At 36.3% G+C, this 24023-nt stretch overlaps 1 protein-coding gene across 1 annotated transcript; it reads right to left on the reverse strand.

The window, feature by feature from the left end:
• Window positions 1–332: 332 nt before the first annotated feature.
• On the reverse strand, window positions 333–24023 carry KCNG3 (potassium voltage-gated channel modifier subfamily G member 3). Its single transcript, XM_081944282.1, has 2 exons — window positions 23158–24023; window positions 333–7108 (listed from the first exon to the last, which is right to left on the reverse strand). Exons 1-2 carry the CDS (start codon window positions 23835–23837, stop codon window positions 6463–6465), a joined length of 1326 nt encoding a protein of 441 aa, XP_081800408.1. The 5' UTR covers window positions 23838–24023; the 3' UTR covers window positions 333–6462.

Consider the following 24023-nt stretch of genomic DNA (forward strand, 5'->3'; position numbering starts at 1 on the left):
TCCTGTTCAAAACAATGTGATATTAAAATGAAATCTATATAATCATTTTACACTTTAAAACCTACAGCAATTCAAACCATAAGTTGTTCAGTGATGAAATAATTACACATTGCTTTTACATGTCCACTGTAAAAACAGCATAACCTGTTGCTACAGAAATCTTTTGATAAAGACTGGAACAGGTATGGTTAAAGAATAGTTTTTTTTATTTTAATATATATTTTAGTGGACATCTCGCTAAAAATAATAGAGCTTACATTGCAAAGACATGGTAAAGTTTGAATATCATTCATTTAAATAGATAACTTTTGCTGAAAAAACAAACATCATCATATGTTTCAAATTTCTTTATTAAAAAATATCAGTCACAATATCAAAATACATTTTAAATTTCTTTGATGGATTCAGTATTTTAAGGTTAAGTTACTCTGCTGACCCCTTTATGTAAACAAGGAAATCTTAGACATGCTTATTCTAGAGAATTTTTCATTGCATGCAATAACAATTTATTTCCAGATAGGTATTGATAGGTTTATTTCAAATCTAGATTTTCAAATCTAATCTATCATCACAGCATCACGTTTCCTGTTTTATTATTAGTATTTCATTTCTTATGTGATGAAATTTGCTTCAGGGGCTCATAGGTCTTCTTGGTCCAGTTATCTAAATGTTCTATGATTAAGCAAAACAACTACATTTCTTATTCCATTGCTTTCATTTGATTTTTCATATATTAGAATGTGAATGCCAGTTTGTATAGACAGGCAGCTATTCCTGACATGAAGTAACAGAAGCTCAGTAATAAATAATAAACAGGTTAATTAAATAAATAATAGTCTCTGGCTGATAAAGATATATAGGAAAGAACAGATATTCTGAACACAGACACGTAACAACTTTATTGTTTTCTTAGGTGCATACACAAATTGAAATATATGGCAGATATGCAAAACATAATCTTAATGCCGACAACAAATCTGAATGAATGTGACCTGATCTTGGGTAGTTGATGAGTATATGAATGATAGAATAATAGAAGGGTGTATGTCAGAAAGTTATATCAATGTATGAAGGTGAATATGTTGCAGGATCCAATCTGGGTCTGTCACTGATCCTGCAGTTACATCAATGTTATCTAGGTTTCTGTTGTGTGTGTATGAAAGCAGATTTCCATAGGTTGGTGACATTTGTGCTTTGAAGAATGATGATAATGGAAGGACCAGTGATGAGCTTTGGGAAAAATTGTGCCACATTCTGAATTAATGTAATGGGGTTGGGGAGAAAGAACCATTCTGCTAGTTGGCATGAATTGATGAGTGACAAAGTCCTGCTCCAAAACTACAGAAAAGTGATTGGCTTCTTCAGAGACTCAGGAATGAACGAGAATGGGGATTGTCTTAGAAAAAGATTTAGTTATTTCAAATAGTAGGATCAATCCATCCTATATAAACTTCATCATAAAAATACAGGCATTTCCCCAAAACTATGAAATAAAGGGACAGATCTTAGGGGAAAGTAGTTTTCTCTTATGCTGCCATGTTGTAGAACAGGGTACTTCTGAAATAAGACTTGCCTGATGAAAGCAAGTTAAAGTAACCTTCCAGAAGTTTTTTTTAAAAAATAGAATTAATATGAGTTATTATTATTATATTCTGACTTTATTTTGCACAATTCAAGATGCTGCAGATAATGCTCCTGCCTACTTTTTTCTTTATAACCTCCACTAACCTTGGGCTAAAGAGAAGACTGGCTTAGAGTGCCACCCAGCTGGGGTTTGTGCCTAAAGGAGGATTAGCACTCACAGGCTCCTGGTTTCTAGTCTAGCACCTTATACATTATAGCAAACTAGATTTGATGTTAAGTAATGCTATCAGAATATATGTGGTTTTATTTGGGGGGTTTTATTATTCCATTTCTGAATGTTATTAGTGGATTTATGTTTGTAATGGATGTTTTATTTTTGCATGCTACTAAGAGTCATGGTTATTATAGTATAAAAATATATAAATACTTATTTTAAGCATGTCTATTCATGCATACACATGAACAAAGATGGACTAAAAAGTCTTATTGAAATAATTATTTATGATTCATGATGAGATAATTGATAGAATTATGGACATGAAAGAAAAGTAAGGATGCAAAAAAGCTTGTAATGACATAATTTCAAAAAGAGAAATGAATGCAATAAAATATTATAGACAAATGTCTAACAAAGTGAATGGAAATTGAACATACAGCAAAAGAATGTAAAAACTCTGGAACTGAATGAAAAGAATCATGTTACAGCGTAACACAGAAATATAGGGGCTATGAAAAGGAATGCCTGATGAAATGATGGAGTGAAAGAGGCTATGATTGAGAAATAGACACATAAGAAAATGGTATTAATAGAAAAAAGAGTTGCAAAGATTGTAATCAAGAAGAGCAAGGAACATCTAGAAAAAATGAAAAGAAAATGCAGAGCAATTCTGATGGCTGATTTAGAATGAAATTGAAATGAGGGAATCCTAAAAGAAGAATTTTAGAGAAGTATATGGGAACAACAACAGCAGTATGTTGAAAGAAAACCCTTCAATGCCGAAGAAAAATGGAACTAATAAACTCTGTGAGAACATGATGAATCTGCAAGTTCTGATGGTATAATTGGAGAAAGAATAAAATATGGATGTAGCTTCCATTCTAATGTTTTGTAATTTGCATAATGCATGTGTGAAAATGCACCTGGGGAAGAAGGACATAACTGTTCTCCAAATTAGAGAAAAGGTAGGAAGTGAATGAACAGCATAAAATATGTTGAGCTGGTTTGGTCATAAGAATGAATTGCAAAACAAATATATGAAGGAAAAGTGAATGAGACAAATGGAAAGGGAAAATTTTAAATGTCATGGTCAGGTAGAGTTGATGAGAACTTTAAAAGTGATTTATAAGGAACAAAGGACAATGCATGAAGTCTAATGATTTTCAGGGGTGCAACAAGAATGATTTGCAAGGGTAGAAAGATAAGAAGAGAAGTACTGAATGGTTCTGGTATAAACTAAATTATTACAATATGGACTTTCCTTTTTCTTAACTCATTGGTTAATTTGTTTGGCTTATTATTTCTTATTCCTCTTCTGCACAAAGTCAAATCATTATGGCAGCTTTTCAAGTCATATAAATAGTACCACTAAGTAGTACAAGAACATGGTTGTTTTTTAAAAAAAAATCAGTTCTACATTTAATGTAGAACACATGCTATATTTTACATAGTACAATTTACATTTAGCTAGCAGCTCCTCTTGCAAATCAGAGGAGTTTTATTTTTATTTGTTTAGTCAATAAATTATTTGAAAGGGTGTTTATTCAGATATGTTTATTTTAATACGAATCACTGCTGGACTTGGAGATAATAAATTTGAATTGACATAGTTGATATGCAACATAATTGATATAAGTTTTGTGATAATCCAAAATATGTTTATTATATTAAAAATAGTAAAGGTTTTAGTGCTTATGGTTATAAAAACAATATCAGGGGAAATATAGCTAGATGGTTTGGGGTTTTTTTCTCTAGAAACTGGATGAATACAGTCAATTGCCTTTTTCCACACAAAATTTAATTTGGAGAATTATTCAATATATCAAGTATATATTTGTTTGATTTCCCTAGAGCACTATGTACATTTACTGTCACAATTGTATCTATCCTTCCTCCAAGGCACTCAGGTCTGCGTTATGGCATTATCTATTTTATTCACACAACAGGATCGATAAAAGGAAAATTTTCTTTGTACAACAGGTAGTTAAAACTATGAAATTCATTGCCCTCAACTACAGTAATGGCCATTATTTTTTTATGTTTTTAAGGGTGTGAGACAGGCTGAGCAGATAAATATTACCTTCTAAATCCCAGATAACACACTTCAAAATACCAGTTGCTGGGAAACAATAGTCAATGAAGGTTATTGCCTGAAGCTATCCAGTTGCTCATTCTGTGAGACAGAAGAGGGCACAAGATGGGCAGTGACCTGATCCACCCAGGACCTTCTAATGTTCTTACCAATCTGTGATTTGAACTGTGAGACAAAAGCCTGCACAAGGCTGTTTAATCATGTCATGGAGCAGGAAGGATCTGAACTCATCAATAACCATCACCCTGGTATTGTATTGTGATATGGGGAAATTCAAGGTATTTTTTTACAAGTCTTCATAATAATAAAACTTAGTTTGCTGCATGTCATTTTAGTTCACATAGCAAACCCTCCCTGAAAACATCTATCAAATTGTCAAAGTTCGAAGTTATGTTTCTTGACAGCTCTCTTCAATAATTCATCTTTGGTTCCATTGTATCACTTTGACTTATTGCCATGTAAAAGATACTAGATTGGAATCCTAGACCTTTTTTTAAAAAAGGGTGAAAAAAATTAGGCCCACAGAAAAATATATCAGAAAAAAACCCAGAGATGACAGCTTCTCATCTAAGCTGTGAATCTCTAATCTGGAAACTTTACTGACTTTGAATTTTTTAATACAGTTACTTGACTTTAACAAAGTTGGATTATTTCCTGAGGTGACAGTAGCACCATAAAGCATCTAATTAAATGCAGTAATGGTTTGACTGCCATGTTCTTCATTCTTCAAATCAATGAAAGGATTTGGAATAATTTTTAACCAGTGTTTTATATGAAAATAAATGATAGAGTTTACTTGTATGTTTTTAGCTGAATAAGCTTCTGAGAAAAACTCTATAGTAGTATTTTAAAATGATTTATCTCAGGACATCTGACATTAAGGAGGATATTTTACATATGATTAATGGGGGAAAATATAAATACTTTTCAAGAGAGTGGGATGAGAAACAGAAATCATTGTTCATGTTTCAAATATCACTCCTTTATCTAATTATGTATCTGTTCAAACTTTGTTTTTATGATATTGTTGATGAAATGTGCAAGAATGTAACTGGAAAGGATGACAAAAAAGAGCATGTATGCTACTAGCAGTGGTATGATATTTTAAAATCTTTTGTCATTATGTGCTTCAAAATATCATGTCAATTTTCAGCAGGAAGATTTTAAACTTGCCTTAGTGTTTACCTTCAATAGCAGATTTTGGGAGGGACGATAATGATTTCTCTCAAAAACATGTACTGTTGCTATAAATCAGGAGTGACCAACCTTAGCTACTTTAAGACATGTGGCCTTCAATTCCCAAAATTCCCCAGCCAAAATGTTGGCTGGGAAATTCTGGGAGTTGAAGCCCACTGATATTAAAGTTACCAAGGTTGGACACCCCTACTATAAATTGCAACTCATAAACAAAAAACTACAATCCAAGGAGCTTCACTGGATCTACTCTTTACTGGGTCTACTCTGAAAATTGTCCTTTATTACTGCTATTACTATTACTGCTACTACTTTTACTATTCAATTGTATTCCACCATTCTGATTAACTTTTTCCTCTTGGAAAAGCAGCTGGTCTTCCTCATATTGAATCAAGATACCCAACTTTCAAGAGTTACATAACATTTTCATATCAAAATAAAGAATCACAATTCTCCCTGTAATTCTTAGCGTACAATACCAGTTACTTTGTTCCTTATATTGAAACCAAGACCTGTACGTATTGTTTCGGATCCAGACTGAATTGCACTTAGAAAAAATTCACTGAAATAAATTGGACAAAATAGTGATAGCTAACGAATCTCAGTCATTTTCATTGGTTTCTTCTACATAAACTTGGATATGACCAGTATTTTTTAAAATAAATGTATGTGTTTGGGTGAATATGTTTGTTTGTATCTATGAAGGGAGCAATTTAAGGCTTACAAGAATATATTTGCCATCCCAACCATTACTTGTGTAGTTCTGGATCCACCTCTGACTACAGTTACTAAAAGTTGGTGGCATCGTTTACTGCCATTTTGACATGAGATATACCTCCAGAATGCCCTAAAATAGACTTACCATGGTTTAAAAAACAACAGCAACTCTTTCTTTCTGATCAAAACTTTGAAGGGGGGGGGGAACATCTTGGCTCTGCCCTTTTGCATCCCCAATATCTTGACCCTTGACTATCCACAGGCTGTTACCTGTGGCTCTGGTAATTAAAGGTTGGACACTTCTTATTGATATGGGTTTCAAAATCAAGAGTATTTTAAAAACACATATATGCGTTCATTTCTAAATAGTGTGCACCATTTAGGACTTCTCAGCATTTGGAGAAATGAGCGTGGAAACTTTCACACCTGCTGAGACTATACAAATGAAGATGTTTTCTCCCTTATGAATCTCAGCTCTTCTGCAGTGAAGAGCAAATGACCATCCCTCAAACAGAGCCTGGAGATATTCCTCTTAAGTCACAGAGTATTGGAGCAGCTTCATAATTCCTCAGACACCAAAATGGAAAACAATGAAGAAGAACTTACTACTTTCTTCCATATATTAAATTCTGCTATGAAATGCAATATGTGCTATTTGTTAATTTAAAAATTCTGCAGAAAGACTCCTGCTATACCTAGCAGACCGGAACTTGAGCTCATGGTAACACTGCACAAAGCTGTGGTAGATGAATGTGATAGGCAGGGCTAGCAAAACAATTCCACTGACTACACAAATCCCTCCCAGAATCCTTCCAGGTACCGTGATAGGACAAACATCGCCGTAGCCAACTGTGGTCATGGAGATGATAACCCACCAGCAAGCAGCAGGAATGCTTGCATAACCTTCATTGGGTTTTCCTATTTTCAGTCCGTGTTCAAGAAGCTGGGCAAGAGCACTGAAAATTGCCATTGCAACACAAACGAAGACAAGCAGCATCACCATCTCCCTGTAGCATCGCTTCAAGGTCAGGCCGAGTGTCTGGAGGCCGATGAAGTGGCGGGCCAATTTAATCACCCAAAAAATCCGCATCATTCTCAGAACCCGTAAGGTGACTCCAGCCCTCTGAAGCTGAGAATTCTCTCCGGTAAAAATTGTCATCAGCACAGAAATATAATACGGAGTGATAGCCAGCAAGTCAATGATGTTCAGTGGTCTCTTAACAAACTCACACTTGTCTTTGGAGACAATGAACCTCACAATGCACTCTGCCGTGAACCAGCCGATGCAAATTGCTTCAATTATCCTGCCAAAAAGAACATAAGCAAAACTATTAAATTTCTTTGAAACTCTTAATTGAGAATATTTTCCAATGCTAGAGGCTTCTTTAATGGACACTTTTACACAGACATGAACTCTTAGTAGACAAGCATGCCAAATTCAAAGTCAAATTGGACTTTATACAGATCTCTGCTTATTGTTTGTCTTTCCAAAATCGTTATTATGTTAAAAGTCATCTATATACATCTCTCACCTGGTTATGTTTTCCTAAAGCTTTTTAAAAAATATTTTGATTTCTAAGGGAAGGGATTATTATATCATTAAAATCTGAGGACTTTATGATGTTGGTCAGGTTAAATGTTTCATATCTTTTCATTTACTTTGATTTTGGGAGGAGTGAATTGTGTATATGTATGAAACAATTTAATATTCCTTTATTTGGTTCAAACTATACTGCAGTTTAATTTCTCTGTGAATACCTCTTCAAAATACTAGTGTTGGGCCATTTAAAATGCTTTTCTGGATGAATGATTACTATTCAGCAGTAAAATACCTCAAGCAGTCCTCCAAAGCATTTGAAATCAGCGAACAGAATGGAACGCCTCTCTGTGTTATTACAACCTTAAAAGAGCAGCAGATAGTTTTTGTGAAATGTTAGAATTCAAACAGAAGCTCTAAAACATTGATGATTCTTCTGATTTAAGCTGAATATCATGCTCAGACATGCCTAATGCTTTTTGAACAAAACGTAGACTTAATCATTGCAGCAACTCCAGTCATCAAAACAAAAGCCAAAGGACATCCAAAGCATCCCTAAATTAGTCAATCTCCATATGTATTGGACTTCAGTTGGCCATTCTTTGATGGCCAACTGATAGCATAGTATGGTAGGGTTGCAATGATCCAGATGTCCAGTAAAAGAGCAAAGAACAGTTGGTTGCCATCCAATGGGCATCCAGATATTTGCAGACCAGACGTGATAGTTCTGCTTAGGGAGATTAAAGTCCAACTCATCTAAAAGAACTGGTTTGTTGGGAAAGGACACTCTACAATGATCAGTCAACTTCTTCCCACCTCTAAAATCATGCTAAACTATATCCTTACTGTTTCTTCAAAACAGCAAAGTTTAAAACAAAGTAGAGGTTCCAGTCTATCAGTGCTATTATTCCAGAAGTTGTAATGCAGGGGGAAGAGAGGACTTGCACTGTAATTTTGAAAATATTCATGGAGATAATATGAACATGGGACAATTTGGGCTCCATGTATATAAAAAAGGGCCCAAAGAACACTATAACACCATCAGAGGTAGTAAGTTTGCAACGAACAGTTCTACCCTACTGTTTTCCTCAATTAATTCCAAAACAGCAAAAATAACATTTTGAAATTCACTTGGTTTTCATTTCTGCATTTCTTAGACTTCTATCAGCTGGGTATTGAAAAGGAGACCTCACCCCTCTCTTTGTCCACTTCTTCCATTGTTTTGCAGCTAGAAGAGTCTGAAAATTCAGACCCAGTCTCTGGAAGTCAAAATGGGATGCCAACGTAAGCAAAATCCTATGGCAAGATGGGCATAATTTGTAACCTGAAGAAATCTCCAAAGCTGGAATCATTTCAGCATTTGTGGTTCCACAATGGAGACATTAAAACAGTTAATCACAGAGTCCTCCCATAACTGTACTTTTGGCTCAGGCTGTTTTATATCCATCTCCAGGGTATATGATGCTTCAATACCTGCATATGCTTTTCACCAAGAAAGGAAAGCTTTCCTCCGAAATACTTACCTGTGAATTGAATGAAAAGAAAATAAACTGCTGTTGAAAACAAAAAATGGGCAGATGATGTGACTGGAGATATCACTGCTGAAAAGCATGGATACCTTTGAAGATTTGTTTGAAGATGTTTTCCTGATCAATGTAATCCCTTTTCTAAAGTCTAAGCAGGATTTCTCTTTCTTTCATTCTGTGTGAAGCTACTCTTTCCCCTCACTTCATCTCCATCTATTTCCTTCCTCTTTGTTGTTTCTATGGAAGTAGAAAGGTATGTTTGTGTGCTTCTGTGTAGGAATGATTTGTGTGTACCAAAACATAATGGTTGGTATATGCATTCTAAGATAATAAATTTTATCAATTCAGTACCTTGTTTAATCAGCAATTAATAATCAGTAATTATTAATTCAATTACTATTTTTGTTTGTCCTATCTTTGCTATTTTTTTCAAGTAAGGTTTCTGATAATACAGGCAAAGCTATATGCATATATATGTGACACCTACACTCATTTATCAAGGAAGGGTAAATTTCCAGGATTGAATTCAAATAGAATTAGTACCTCTACTGGACTATGTAAAGCAGGGGTGTCCAAACTTGGGAACTTTAGGACTTGTGGACTTCAACTCCCAGAATTCCCCAGCCAGCATAGCTGGCTGGGGAATTCTGGGAATTGAAGTCCACAAGTCTTAAAGTTCCCAAGTTTGGACACCCCTGATATAAAGAAACTCATCATGGCACGGGGCTTTTGCCTACATTGTAGTTTTTTTGTCTGTTTGCCTTTAGGGTTGTTGTTGTTGGGGGAATGGGGAAGGGAAGTATCTTAAATTTAAGACTTATTTTTTTCCAGATAATTATGGCGCAATCTTTTTGTATTGAAATGGCTGACTTTTTACTTAATTTGTGGCTAGAGTAGTTTAACTTTGTTTTTCAATCCTTTAGAATTATTGTCATTGCTTATTAGAGAGACAATGGTATTGAAAGCTTGGCCAATGATTCTTTACATACTATTTAAATGTAATAACATGATTTACATTTAGTTCACTACCTATCAAGAGAATGTGTGTATTCATCTAAGACTAGAGACATATCCAAATAACAACTAGTTTATGTAGTTGGGAGGATTAGTTCTGCTCATCTAACATAACCTGAATACTGTAATTCATGATAGAGCCTAAACTATTCAATTTTGTATATTTTTCTTCATTTCATCAGAGTAGGCTTCTCTGTCTCATTTCATTCTTCTTTCTTCATTCTGCTTTCTGAAACCTGTTTCCTGATGAAGAGTAGCAGAATCTTTCAATATCCTAATAAATGTAACAATAGTGACATTTTATCTCAGAATGGTACATGTTAACTTTGCTCTGATTATTTCTAGTTTAAACTATGAATTATGCAATCTAGGTTTACCCTGGTCTATGGTTTCCAATTTAGTTTCATACATAATTGTGGTAAGGAACAAAAAAAGTAAATAAATATAGAGTAATATGTTATACAATAAGCTATATGTCTACTCAGTAGTAGTGCAAACAATTCCCGTATACCTCCCTCACTTTGTAATGCTGAACTACAATACTTTAAAAACCAAAAACAAAATTAATTCCAATGGAGAACGTAGTAATATGTTCTAATCTGGTGCTCTGCCGAGATTTGGGAGGATACTATTTATTTGACATATTTATAAGGGCACCTGACTCCAAATGAGTCTGGGCAAACAGAGGATGAAAAATAATTACGTAACAATGGCTTACCTGGAAGGAATGACCCACAAGTGAACTCTCAACAGGCCTACCTCCTCTTCCTCCATTCATCCTAATCCAAGGCCTGGAGGAAGAACCAGATCTTCAGAGTTTACCAGAAGGAGAGTAGGCACTTTGAATCTCCCAGAATTTCCCATGTGTTTAGGAATTAAATACAAAATTGTAGTTCAGCATTACTTGCAGGGACCCAGAGAGAGCGACATGAAAAATAATTAAGCTAAATGTTCCAATAGATAGGGCCATTTTATTTCTTTTGTATTCAACTTTCTTTAATTTAGAATATTTATTACACTTCTAAAAAAATTAATGTAACAATTGTATGATGATTCTAAACTTAGGTCTCTTATAACTCTCCAAGTCCTGAGAGATTACTCTAAACCAGTCCTTTCATTTAATTACTTTCTTACTTTTTGCTCTTACGGATAAGACCTAAACAAAATAGACTTCTACTTTAAACTGCTTCAGAATTTTTTAAAAATCAGTAATAGGGTTAGTTTGTTATATTCAAAGTAATTATATTCTGAGCTGTCAAAGAGCTTTCAGTTGCAAATTGCACATTTTCCTTTACAAAGTTTTATTGAATTTTTCTGCAAATTTATTGAGAGCTAAAAATAGAAAAATCAAAGAAATGGCCTCATCATCCACTAAATGTCTGAATAAAATGGAATATACAAGACAAGAAACATGAAGGAGGGAAAAACAAAAGACAAGACAGCCTATGATTAAACTTGACAACATCAGTTTGTGTATGAGGATGTGCTTTTATTCTTGTATCAAAGTACCTTTAGAAGCCAACAGCATATTCCCACCGCTACCCTTACACCATCCCAATAAAATCAGTAATTAACCTTTTTTGAATTGTTTAAAAGTAAATGTGAATTTGGGGTAGAATAACATTTATTATTTGTTCAGAAGGAAGATTTACTAGCACTTGCCTCGAAGCATACTTAGGATTCCATAACTCATAAAACCTAGTATCATGCTATTTGTATTTATTTTGCTTGTTTTTTTATTTGCTGTTCTTCCTCAATCTTGCCTATGCCAACAGTCTCCTTCACAGTTTTACTTCTGTACCCAGCCTTGCAAAAATCTATCCTGTGACAAGTCAAACAGGCAGGAAGAAAGCAGAACTGCTTAATTCCTTATTTGCAATTGCCTTTACGCAAAAGGGAAAATAGCCCAATCTATCAAAAGCAGCACTATGGGAGACAGAACAGGAATGCAGGTCAAAATAGGCAAAATTAATAAGATTCTCAATTAAATCTTTTAGAACTCCTGGAGCATAGGGGAACTGCCAAAGGTCTGGGAAAGATGTGGTTCCAATGACAAAAAACTACAGGAAACTACAGACCAATCAGCTTGACATCAATACCTACAAAACTCTTGAAAAAAATAATCCAACAGCAGTTTTGTGTGCACATCTAGAAATGAACAAGGCAATTACTGGAAGCCAGCATGGTTTTGTTAAAAACAGATCATGCCTTGATATCATGAGTACAATCTTAGCAGATTACATTAAGAGAGATTAAAAAAAAACAGCTGTGGTGGGATATGGACCTAGTCTATAGGATAAATTCAGCATATGCTAGAAGCCATAATGTTCCAAGGGAGCAACATGTTAAATTTCTCAGGAGGACCACAAGGGATGAGGTGCTTGGGACCCAAAGGGAGAGACCATTGAAATATAAAGATGAAGAAATCACCATCCTTAAGCAGATTCCAAAAAAGATAAGAGAGAGAAGGAGAATACTTCCTCCTTATCAAAGAAATTATACAATAAAGGAGTCTGGTTTAGATGGTTATTGCCAGAAGGAATATTGATCTTTTGGGAGGGAAACAGGATTAGAATTAATACAGTGCAGGAGGCGGAAGCCTTCATTAAAAAAAAATTCCCCCACCTAGAGGACGAACATAGCGAAGGTAATGGAAGGGACACTAAGGCACAAGATAAGAAGGAGTGGGGGCTGAGGCTTCCTCTGGGGACAGGGAGGAAGGAGCAATATCGAAAAGGCTCAGATCACAAAAATAAAAGTATTTGAAATAATAGCAATTGGTGATACTCTAGAAAGTGACAAAGGAAAATGAATGAACACATGGCTGACAATATAGAATAAGACCTTGTTTTCTGCTTATCTTTTATATTTTGTTTTTAAGATTGTAAAAATTGTGAGTTTTGGATGGGTTTCCATCACTAGTGTGGGAGCTACCAAAAATTTTTGTATCCCCTTACTTTTCCCCATATATGTATAAAAACCAATAAATTTTTTTGAAAAAAAACAGATCATGCCAGATCAACAGACCAACTTTATTGCTTTCTATGATAAAGCAATTAAATTAGTGTAACAGTGTAAATACTGTGGATATAATGTACTTGGACTTCAATAAGGTATTTGAAGCAGTGGACCACTCCAGGTACATCTACATGGAGGTAAGCATGCAGTGGAGTAGGTCAAAGTTTTGGGCCTTGTGCACTTCAAAATCCTCATAAATGATCTAGATGAGAGGATAGAAGGGGAAACTCATCAAATTTGCAGACGACAACAATCAATGGGAAAAGTTAACATTTTGGAAGATAAGCTCAAGATTCAGGATCCTGATAAACTTGATGATTGGGACCTATCCAACAAGACTAGTTCAGTAGTGAGAAAAGTAAGATCCTTGCCCTAAGGTAGGAAAAACCATTTGCATAGGTATAGAATAGGAAGTACCTGGCTCAAAAGTAGTATCTATCAGAGGGATTTAGGTGTCCTGGTATATCATCGGTTAAGTATGAATCAGTAGTGCCAAACCCCCAATGCATCTGGGTTGCATCAACAGAAGGATAACATCAAGAACACGGGAAGTGATAGTACTGCTTTATACTGTCCTGGTGAGGCCACACTTTGAATATTGCAACCAATTTTGGAAACCACGATTCAAAAAAGAGTGCAGAGAAGAGCAATAAAGATGATAAGGGGCCTGAAGGCTAAAGTATACAATGGATGACTAAGAGAATTAGGTATGTTTAATTTAAGAAAGATATCAGTCTTTCAATATCTGAAGGACTATCATGGAGAAGAGGTTGTCAATTTATTCCCCGTAGCAACTGAGGGAAGGACAGGAAGCAATAGGTGGAAGTTCAGGGATAGTCAACTGGAAATGAGAAGGAATTGCCTGAAAGTGAGAGTGATAAAGCAATGGAAGAACTTGCCTCCCATGATTGTGGATATTCCATCGCTGGAGGTTTTCAATAAAAATTTTGGACAGCAATTTGTCCAGTATGGTATAAGAACTGCCATGAGCAAGGGGTTGGACTAGAAGATCTCCAAGGTCCTTCCAGCTCTATGATTCTATAATTCTATGGAACCATTGGTCCAGTTTGATTAACACTGGGCACTATGATTAAAATCCTTTTCAAAAATATTAGCATTTTTTCAAGTTCTATTATATGAAATTCTTATATGGCTTTCACATAATGTTTTATAAACTTCAAACCAATATGATATAGGTAAATGCTAAAAGGAAACTTAATATTTATAATCCTTCCAATGTTTAAGCAACTTTTTAGCATGAGAATGAAGGAGGGGGGAGGGGGAAATGACTGTTAGTTCTCAATATCATTGAATATGCTAACTCCAAATAGCTCAGCCAATGTAGTTCTGTCTCATATTTTAAATCTGTCTCCAAAATAGTTCAGTGTATAACCTAAAGAACGACACTAGCAAAGGAAGAAAAAGGGTGACTTGTCCATAAGAGCTAATGGGCTCCAAAGTACCGTAGTTTTGCTGGGAGATCAAAATATCAAGTTGTTCCTCCTTTTTACCCTAGACCCAGTTCAAGAGATTTTGTGCAACGAAATCTGATGCACTGGAGGTCCTATCTGCTCTCCCTTTCTTCAAAACCAATTAACCCTTCTTGTTACTCCCTTTGGCTTTCATTCATTTTATCTCCCTAATCTTCAAAGCCAGTTGGTAATAACATATTTGGAAACAATCTGCTGCTTATCAATTCCTAAACTTGAAGACATACCATTCAGCACAAACAAAGCAAGGTCTTAAGCCACAGTTGCATCTACTTCACTGAAAGTAAATTGTGAAGTTTTCCTCCGAGAAAAAATTATATACATTTGCAGCAGTGTTTAGCATGTTCTAAAAACAGTATGTTCTTAGCTTTTCTTCCTAAAGCACCTGGATTAGACAACAATTTTCAGTACCCCCAGCAAGCTCATCTATGGTAACTGTACTGCTAAGATTGATGGGAAACTAATCCAACTCTACTGAATGCTCTAAATTGAGCTCTAGTCATATAACTAAAAATTTAAAAGGATTTGTGGATTCTTTTGTGGATTTGAATGTGGTATAATTAATGTCTTAATTTTGTATGTTTTAAAGGGAATTTAAAATGAAGTTTAAGTGCTTGTAGGCTAAGACTGCCAACTTTCTTTTAGCTTATGACAAAGTTTTAGTTTTCATCCAAGTATGAATATTCTGCTACAGTATTGACATTCTTTAGAATATCAATCAGCAAAATGATAGCTTTTGATTGATACGATTAGCTGCCTAGATAATGATAGCTAACATTTGCAGAACCAGATTCTGAGTTTTAATTCTATTTAAGAATCCAGTCATTTTATGCTCAGTTACCACAAACAAACTCACAACTCTTGCATACGGTGGTAAGGGCTGGATGGCTCAGGCTTGTTTCTGAGGCTAATAAGTTACTAATATTCATCTCTAAATCTCTAAAAGCATCCACTAGACAGATTTACTGTCATTAGAGGAACAGTGCGCATGTGTTTTATGTAGCTTCACAGTGTCAGGTAGCATTGCATCTTACCTTATTACACTAAAGCACTAAAAAAGCTTCCAGGATTAGATTTTCCATATCATATAATTCAGTAGATTTCATTTACTGTGAAATTCACAGGCCAAGATCCTTTGGTCTGTGCGATTTGGAACCAAGTGGAAAAGGGAGTTTACATTTTCAAAAGCTAAATAAATTCATGCTCAGTTCTTCCACTTCTCTTTCACAGAATGAAGAGAAAGCCTGCTGTGTATTATTTTCCACGTTTATTTCCATAATTACCATGATGTTTTCCAAACAATATGGTTACATTATATACACATAATGGTTTTAATGTGTGATATTAGACTAGTAAAAATTTTCTCCCATTAATTCATCCTCACCAAGGTGACACAAGCATTCTTTAAAAAACAGCAACTTTGCTCATGCTAGGACATTTAAAGAAAAAGGAGCGTGTATTAAGCAGTCTGAAGTTTGTGGTTTCTCATACCAACACAATCCAAGTAATAGGCTAAGTGATTGTTTCAGGATCCAAACCGGATCTATTATTGGGACCAGTGATTTTGTCTTTGACCCAGACAATATTATCCTGGGACACATATATTTGCCTTTATTCATAAGTGATTGTTCTGTATCCTTGGCTGGTCCTATGCTTTGCTGCTTTATCCCCTTCTTTCTTTTTCTTTTCTTATTAATCTCATGGCTGATTTACGCTTTTCCTGTAGTCTCAGTGGGAACAAAGAGAATGAAGTATGTATGATTGTTGCCTTGGGAGACTGAATTTTGTTTTTAGGGCAGAGCTGAGGCAGGTGGCCTGGCTGCCTGCTTCATTGTTTTAAGGCTCATCCACGCTTGCTCTCCATGTCAGTGGGACTTATGGAGATACAATGCTTGTAGTTGTCTCAGAACTCTGTTAAATCCCTTGGCTGTAAAGAAGACCAAGTGACTGTGGGTTGCAAACAGCCAGGTAAATCTTGCCTCTGAAAAAAAATCAGCCACCATTAAGAGACAATAAAAACAGAGCTTTTCTCTGACTGGCCATGGGTACTTATGATTCAGTCTCCCTCTCTTTGGAGATTCCCATGTTTCTATGCAGTGATATTTGGGTGGTTACTGGAATGACTTGGATTTTGTCAGGAGGCTATTGCTATCTGCTTCCTCTAATAAGAGAGCAATTAAATGCAAAGCATAAATATATTATTGATTTCTATGGGAATTAGGTGCTTAACTTAGCAAAAAAGAGAAAAGCTATTTTGCAAACGATGATAGTGAGATTTTGCCTAAGAATATCAACACAAATTGTTTTCAACATGCAACACCAGCAACTGGGTTCTTTTATATTCCCTGCTGAAATACTGTGGGTTGCAAACGCACTATGTTTTCTTCCTTAATTGTGATAATTTATTTATTCTTGAAAACAAAAGGGGACAACTACTTATAGAAAGCAAATCTGATATTTTTAGAGACCACAAAGTAATCTTATATGTTAATCTGTAATACATTGTTTGGCAGTTATTTGTACTTCACTTAGTGGATTTTTTTTTTCTAATCCAAACATGCAGAATTAGGACATAAAGCTAGAGTTCTCAACTAAAAGGCAACTAATCTCCACTTCCACAATCTGTTCTGGAAGACAACATTACAAATAAAATATTCAACATGATATCATCATACAAACATTTTTTCTAGCTATCTTTCATTCTTAAAAATATGCATGCCAATCTAGATTATTGGATCTGAAATAGTCCTACTTAAAAGTGAATAAAACTGCATCAACAAAAGCACCATATACTACAAATGCCTGTCACTCCTGAAATTTCTAAATAAGCTCAAATCTTTTGAAGACATTTGCTTGTGCATTAAGATTGCTAACATCTATACAACTAAATTATGATACTCTATTTATGTGTTCTATTAACTTTTACTTGCCCTCTTTAAAAAAACACCCAAACAAGCCAAATTTGTGTTCTATTGTTACAAGTTGAAACTTAAACTTTTCTAAGAATCTAGTAAAATGAAAAAAAAATAACAAAATGGAAGGCCACTACTTGCAACTTCACAAATTATTAAATTCTAGAGGATTGGGAAAATAATATTAGGAAAAAAGATTGTCCTCCAAAGAAGAGAAACAAATAATTTGCTCCAAATTATTCCAAAGGTAGTTACCAACCACCAAAGATTGGGTGTCTGTTTAGTTTATTAGGAGTGATGTACAAAGATTAGCCAACATGACCCTTGTAATTTGCAGAATAAGTTTTGACACAGCTGCCAGTGTGTGATTTTCTAAAGTTTTGCAACTCAGATAAAGCAAGCTTACGTAATACCCCAAAATGAAATTGAGGGTGTATTGTTAGATTTTTCCCCCCCATAACAAACTAATGCAATTTTAGGCTGTTCACATATCCCATTAAGACAAAAATGAATGACTGGATTAGTGCATGGAAGGCCAAACTGCAGCTAATAAGGAGTCTTGTTGAATCTCCTGGATCATTCTGCCAAAATTTGTCAGCAAACCACCAAATAGATTTGTAAGATGCATATATTAAATTTCCAGTAGTTAAACAAAAGCTAAACTGAATAAATGCATTGAAACTTCCATCTCTTTTTTTTCTGTTGTCATACTTTACTGCCACATCTCCTGTAGTACTTAGTGGTTGAAAAAACAGTTAAGAAAAATAAAGGGTTGGTATTAGCCTCAAAACTATTATTCACCTTTGGTGAACCAAGGGTATTATTCACTACCAGGTACTAAAGTGCTCAGAAACCTGTTTGTTCTTGCAGTGACAAGAGTGCTGTGAAATGAGGTATGTGTATAATAATTAACAATTCTGACAAAGTAAGAAAGATCTACATAGGTAGCTGAATATACGTCTACCTTGAGAATTGAATAGAATGATAACTTTATTGTCACTTTGAATGTACATTAATCAGCATACATTAAAATGAAATTTCGTTGCATACAGCTCTTAAAGGTTGAGGTGATCAACCAGTGCTTTTTGAAATTCATGTGGATGTAAATCTTCATCTGGGACCAGAGTTATCCAAAAACATGCCTATATGGGTACAGCTAAGGTTTAAACTGAAGTATGGGGAAAACTGTAAGAATAAAATATTCTACAGTTAAAGGAAAATATTTGTAGCTCAGGGTTGATATGAGGGGTCCTCGGTGCTCTCTGAGCTTGATTGTTTTCTTGCAGACGTTTGATTAGTAACATTAGCAGTGCTAGTTTGCTATCATTACCTAGTAATGTAATGATGAAATGTCTGTAAGAAAACAAAACAACCGTGTGCAGCGAGCATCAGGGCCCCTGAAAAAATATTCAGCTGAAAATAAACTGGTCTGCCTTAGTGCTGAGTCACATTATCAATCAGCATAACTAAGCAGCTCGCAGACAAATTTCGCAAATTGTTGCAATTAAAGTGAACAAACAAATGTGATGTTAGCAATTTTGGGAGACCAATCTTGTTGCTCAGAAAATAAAAGCAAATGGGGGGGGGGGAGGCAAAAACAAAGCAAAATCAAAAACATTTCCACAACTTTTCTTGTTCCTTCAGAGTAGTCCATATATTCTTAATGTGATGGCAAAGAACAGAAAAATTGCAGCCTTAAAAATCTTTGGCTTTTGAATTTCAGCCAACTCTTTCACGAAAAGATCTGTAATCAAGAAATTTATTTAACTAACAGCTACTTGATATGTTCAGTAAAATAAACCTCTTTAACATTACTTACAGCATTTTGGATAGCTGGCCATCTTCTACAGGTAACATAACACTAAATTTTCTCCAGTGGGAGCATGTCAGACTAGGTCACTTTTGAGACCTTTTCAATTCTAGGACTCTATAAGGTAGATGTGTGTCTTTTTTCATTGCATGTATTTAGTATATTATGTAGAACTCAATGACACACATTTCTGTGAATTATTTTCCATTAGCAAAAAAGAGGTGGCTCCCACCCTCCTGGCAGGTTTTAACAGAAACCTAAAGATCAATTGCTATAGCAAACATTCTTTTTAATGTGAGGTCCTTGGTGCACTGATGATATTACCTAGTTTGGCAATAAAATGTCTGCAAAAAAAACCAAAAAAACAATCAAGCTCAGGGAGAACCAAGAACCCCTCAGTTCAATCCTGAGCTAAAAATATTCTCTTCCATTCTTTTTAATCTCTACAGTTTTTATGACTTTATGTGATCACTGGTGTGTGTGTGTGTGTGTGTGTGTGTGTGTGTGTTCGGTAATATTTATTATTCTTTTATTCGTCCTGGTTTAATTGATATTATTTGTTGTACTTCATTGTTGCACTGTAAACTGGCATAGGACCTGAGTACCTGAGAGATTGTTTATTTTTAACTATTTCTGCCTGCCCAATACATTTGGCAAAGTGGGTTGCCTCCCCGCCCCTTCTAATAAACACTGTCATCTCATGGGACAAAGGAAGTATGCCTTCTATGTTGCAATCCCTGCCGTCTGGAACAGTTTCCCTCCGGAGATATGGACAACACCCAAAGTACTTAAGAAGAAAAGCGCTTTAGTCTCAGGCTGGAGGTTGATGTGTTTGGGGGGCCCTCATGTGTTTATGGGGCCCCTGGTTTGATACGGTTTATTGTTTTAGGCCCAGCTACCTGTGGGGTTCAACTGTTTTATTGTTTTATATTTGTAAATAGCCTAGTTTATAAGAATAAGTGGCTGTTATAAAGCTCATTATCACAACCCATCATCAAGCTGCCATTGGCAGGCATGAGAGGAGTGTGAGGATATAAATTTTAAAATGAACAGTTAAATACGTTAGATACGCATACATAACGTATTCTGTTCATAGAAGAGATATATCACTATATGTTACTACTTGTCACTGAACCAATCTTTTTTGAGAGTGTGTGTGTTTAAGCTGTTTTCATCACATCACTAAAACAATCAATTGTATCGGATAATGGGCCCATTCTCCTTAAAAACAAAACATATACTTAGCAAAAACTTGAAATAAATATGTTACAGATCATTGGCTCATTAATAGAAAATACTTGCTAGCTTTGAAGATATATGGACTAAAACATTACATCATCTTACTCAGACTTAAGGGTCATTTTATCCTATTTTTCTATAAAATTTCATGATACTTGTATTTAAACAAAATATGAATGCATTGTGTAAGCCTCTCATTTAAACACAAATTAGTTAAACATATCAACTGCACTCTTTAAAATACTTGCTTCACGTTATGGGATTAAAAAATCTTACTGTATTAAGATCTTAAGATATATACGGAAGCAAAATAGAGTACCGTTTATCTGTATGTGTAAGTGAGTGATGACACTAATAAGGTTGCTCACATTAAGATTGTAAAGTGTTCTTTCATTTGAAGCACCCCTTATTTTGTAGCACTTTTCAAGTTGCAGAATCCATTTGACCATCCTGCTTTTTGAAATAAGATAACTCGTTGAGCTAAGACTATTTCAATTGGTACAATCGCCTCTCTCCACTAAATAACAAGTCAAGAGTATGTATAGGTGTAAAGTACAATCTGATGGTTGCAATCGGACTCTAGAAACAGGACACATGACTCCACCACCATTTAAATTCAAATGTCCCTTTCTCCAGTTCAGGCAAAACTGGTTGGGAACCCTTTTGATAACCCATTTAGAAAGCTTCCTCTTAAACATGTATGTTTCAATTTGGAGTTTGTATATAGGCATAGGGAAGATTATTCATAAAGTAAGATGATTATTTTATAATAATGTTTTACTTCAGGGGGCAGGATAAATAGCAATAATCACAGAGTTTCCAGTACTTCAGTGGCAGCAGGTGCAATTGTATAATAATAAGCCTTTCCTATCACTCTTTTTGAGTACTGTAAAACTTGGAAAACAAAATCTGAATGACTGCAACCATGGTGGAAAGTAGAAAAAAATTAGAACTGCAGGAACAAGAGTATTTTAAGGCTATGATTCTGCAAAAACAATGGCATAGATTATTTTCTAAAGAGAAAAGATTCCAGAAATAATGGGCACTTGAAGCAAATGAAATCTGGCATATTTTCCTCTCTTACTTGGGACACAAAGATAATTAAGAAAATACTATTACTGGCCCAGCTTCTGTGGGTGGAAGTAATTAAGCTTTCATAGATCTACATTAGACAAATGGAAGAATACCATTATAGGTATATTCTTAACAGCATCGAAAAAATAATTCAATAAAATATATCCGCTCATTCGTTTCTTATTCCATGGGATAAACGATCAAAAGCTGTCTGTATATAATACAAATATATGTTAGTTTGATGCATGATTGAATGAATTATAAAATCAATAATCTCTGGAAACGTTGGTGATCTGTAGGTCAATTTGTTTTATGATAAAAAGGATTTCCTTTGACCTTTTCCTCAACTTTGCACCCCTCCTAATGTCAGATATCTGTTGAGCACAAGACAGTGGCCATTCTATTTAGACATTCTGGATTTTACAATTTTATCACATTTTGAATAAACCAGTTCAGATGGAGATGCGATATAACAGCTGTGGTTCAACAGCCAGCAAATCCGAGGAAAAGCAGGACAAATTTCTGTGCTGGTCTCTAAGATGCCAAATAATGTTGGTTCCAACCTGATTAAGAACTGAAATCTCAAACCTATTTTTTTCCCAAACTTCTTTTAAACTTCCATAAAAAATATAAGAACTTTCACAAGGGAGTCTTGCAGGTATGTTCTGCGCAAGATGAACAAAATGTAAATTGAGTTTTACTGGTTGATCACTGGCTGATCTGCAGTTTATCAGTAGGAATCTTTTACTTCTAAATTAAGCTGCAGAAATTAAGAAGGCTTGGGGTAACCATGAGGGGATTTTTGTGGAACTGAGAGTTCAGTCTGGTTACCAAAAATAAATTCTTAGGCTCAGGATGTGTTAAAGAACACCCTGTTCTTTAACTGGTGCGTGTATGTCTTTGCGCTTGACTCTGGTGGGTGGGTCTTAGGGCTTTTGGTAAAAAAAATAAAGCAGATTCAAAAAGGCTCCTCTCCTTAGTTCTAAATGGCTTGTAAGCCACTTACCTGGCATTGAACATGAGGTCAGTACATGCCTAACATTCATTACATTTCTTCCTATAGCAGAAACTGATAGAAAATGTCTGAGATCAATGAAGATTTTTCTGCCTCTACGTGATTTTCCCAAGATAAATCAAGATAAATACCATTTGACTGAAGGCTTCTCGGAATAAAATTTGGAAGCTTCTATATAAAACAACTGTAACAGACTTCTCTGGGGAAGAACAGAATCCTTCCAATGAAAGGGACAACACATTTTTGCACAATACCAAGAGGCCATTGATTTGTTCCAAAGAGCCCCTATATTCCTGAAAACTTGGCTGACTGATTAGTTTTAGCATTATTTTATCAGTTTCACTGGAGCTCAAGGAGGTTTTACCTGTAGACGCTACAAGATTCACACAGTGAATTCCTTTTTTTCTAGTAGCCTGAAGTAAACCCGGTTAAATTTAACCTTAATTCCCAGGAAAACGGAACCCATCTGTAAGTTGTGTTGGTATACAGACCCCCTAGAAGTTACTGATCTGGTTTTAAGAACCACCTGGTTGTTAAACCAAGCTTAGCCCTTGCCAAATGAGATGCCTAATGAGTTGGGCTCTCCAATGTGGCAAACTGATGCTGGCAGAAGAAGACACAGAGAAGACCGGATGGGACAGAGGTCACACCACTGATGGGGGAAATATTAATCACTTCATCCTACCCTGAAGGCTCCCTGATTGAGTCTGCTGTGTACCTGCTCTGCTCCTCCAGGCTTCGGTTCTCAGCTGTTCGCCATTCCGGCATGGTGCTGGCACACAGCACCACCATGGAGACGATGACGAACAGGATGGAAATGCTGGCCAGGATTTGGGCGGCCACCGACGAGGTGGGCTCCTCGAAAGTTCTCCTCATCCTTTCCAGCCATTTCTTCTCGCCGGCGCCAGGTGGGGCCACAGCATCGTCGCTCCCCCGTCCCTTGGGCGGCTCGGGCTGGTCGCTGCTTTTGCTACTGCCGCTCCCGCCTCCGGAGGGCTCCGTCCGGATGTCTTCCGCCGAATAGAAGGTATAAGTATCGGACATGCGGTCGTCCAGCCGGCGCTGGCAGCAATAGTCCAGGTGGGATCCCTCCAGGCCCCAGTAGATCATCTCGTTGTAGAAGGAGAGTTCACACATGTGGGGCACGAAGCGCAGGTGGCCGTAGCGCACATAGAGCAGGATAAAGCCGAAGGCTTCGGAGTGCCGGTCGAAGAAGTACTCGTTCCGCTCGCGGTCGTAGTCGTCGCACACCTCGAGCACGTCTTGCTCCGACCGGCAGCCGTGCAGGCGGCTCACCCGCCTGAGGGGGAAGTCCTTCAGCACCTCCCGAGCGAAAGAGTAGCGGGTGCCCCCCACGTTCAACACCACCACCGGCGGGCCACCCCGGCCAAAGGTCATGGCTTGGGGGGGGGGGGGCAGAAGTAGAAGAGGGGCTCGAGGGAGGAAAACTGCCTTCAGCCTACGAGGAGCAGGGCCGGGAAGGGCGGGGTGCGGCTGTCCCGCCCGGCTTCTCTTCGGGCAGGCGGCCGCTCTGTGGGTTCTCTCGGTCCCTTCACACACACCCTTACCCCTTCCCGCCACCGC

Source organism: Natrix helvetica (assembly GCF_964273705.1).
Source record: "Natrix helvetica genome assembly, chromosome: 2".
Taxonomy (NCBI): domain Eukaryota; kingdom Metazoa; phylum Chordata; class Lepidosauria; order Squamata; family Natricidae; genus Natrix; species Natrix helvetica.

What these genes read in the sequence shown, in the direction of transcription:
- KCNG3 (XM_081944282.1), bottom strand. Translation starts at nt 23,837, where the DNA reads ATGACCTTTGGCCGGGGTGGCCCGCCGGTGGTGGTGTTGAACGTGGGG. An exon ending in AGCCTGGAGGAGCAGAGCAG is followed by an intron (nt 7,109 to 23,157) that starts GTACACAGCAGA and finishes TCTTTTTGGCAG; the next exon opens with GATAATTGAAGCAATTTGCA.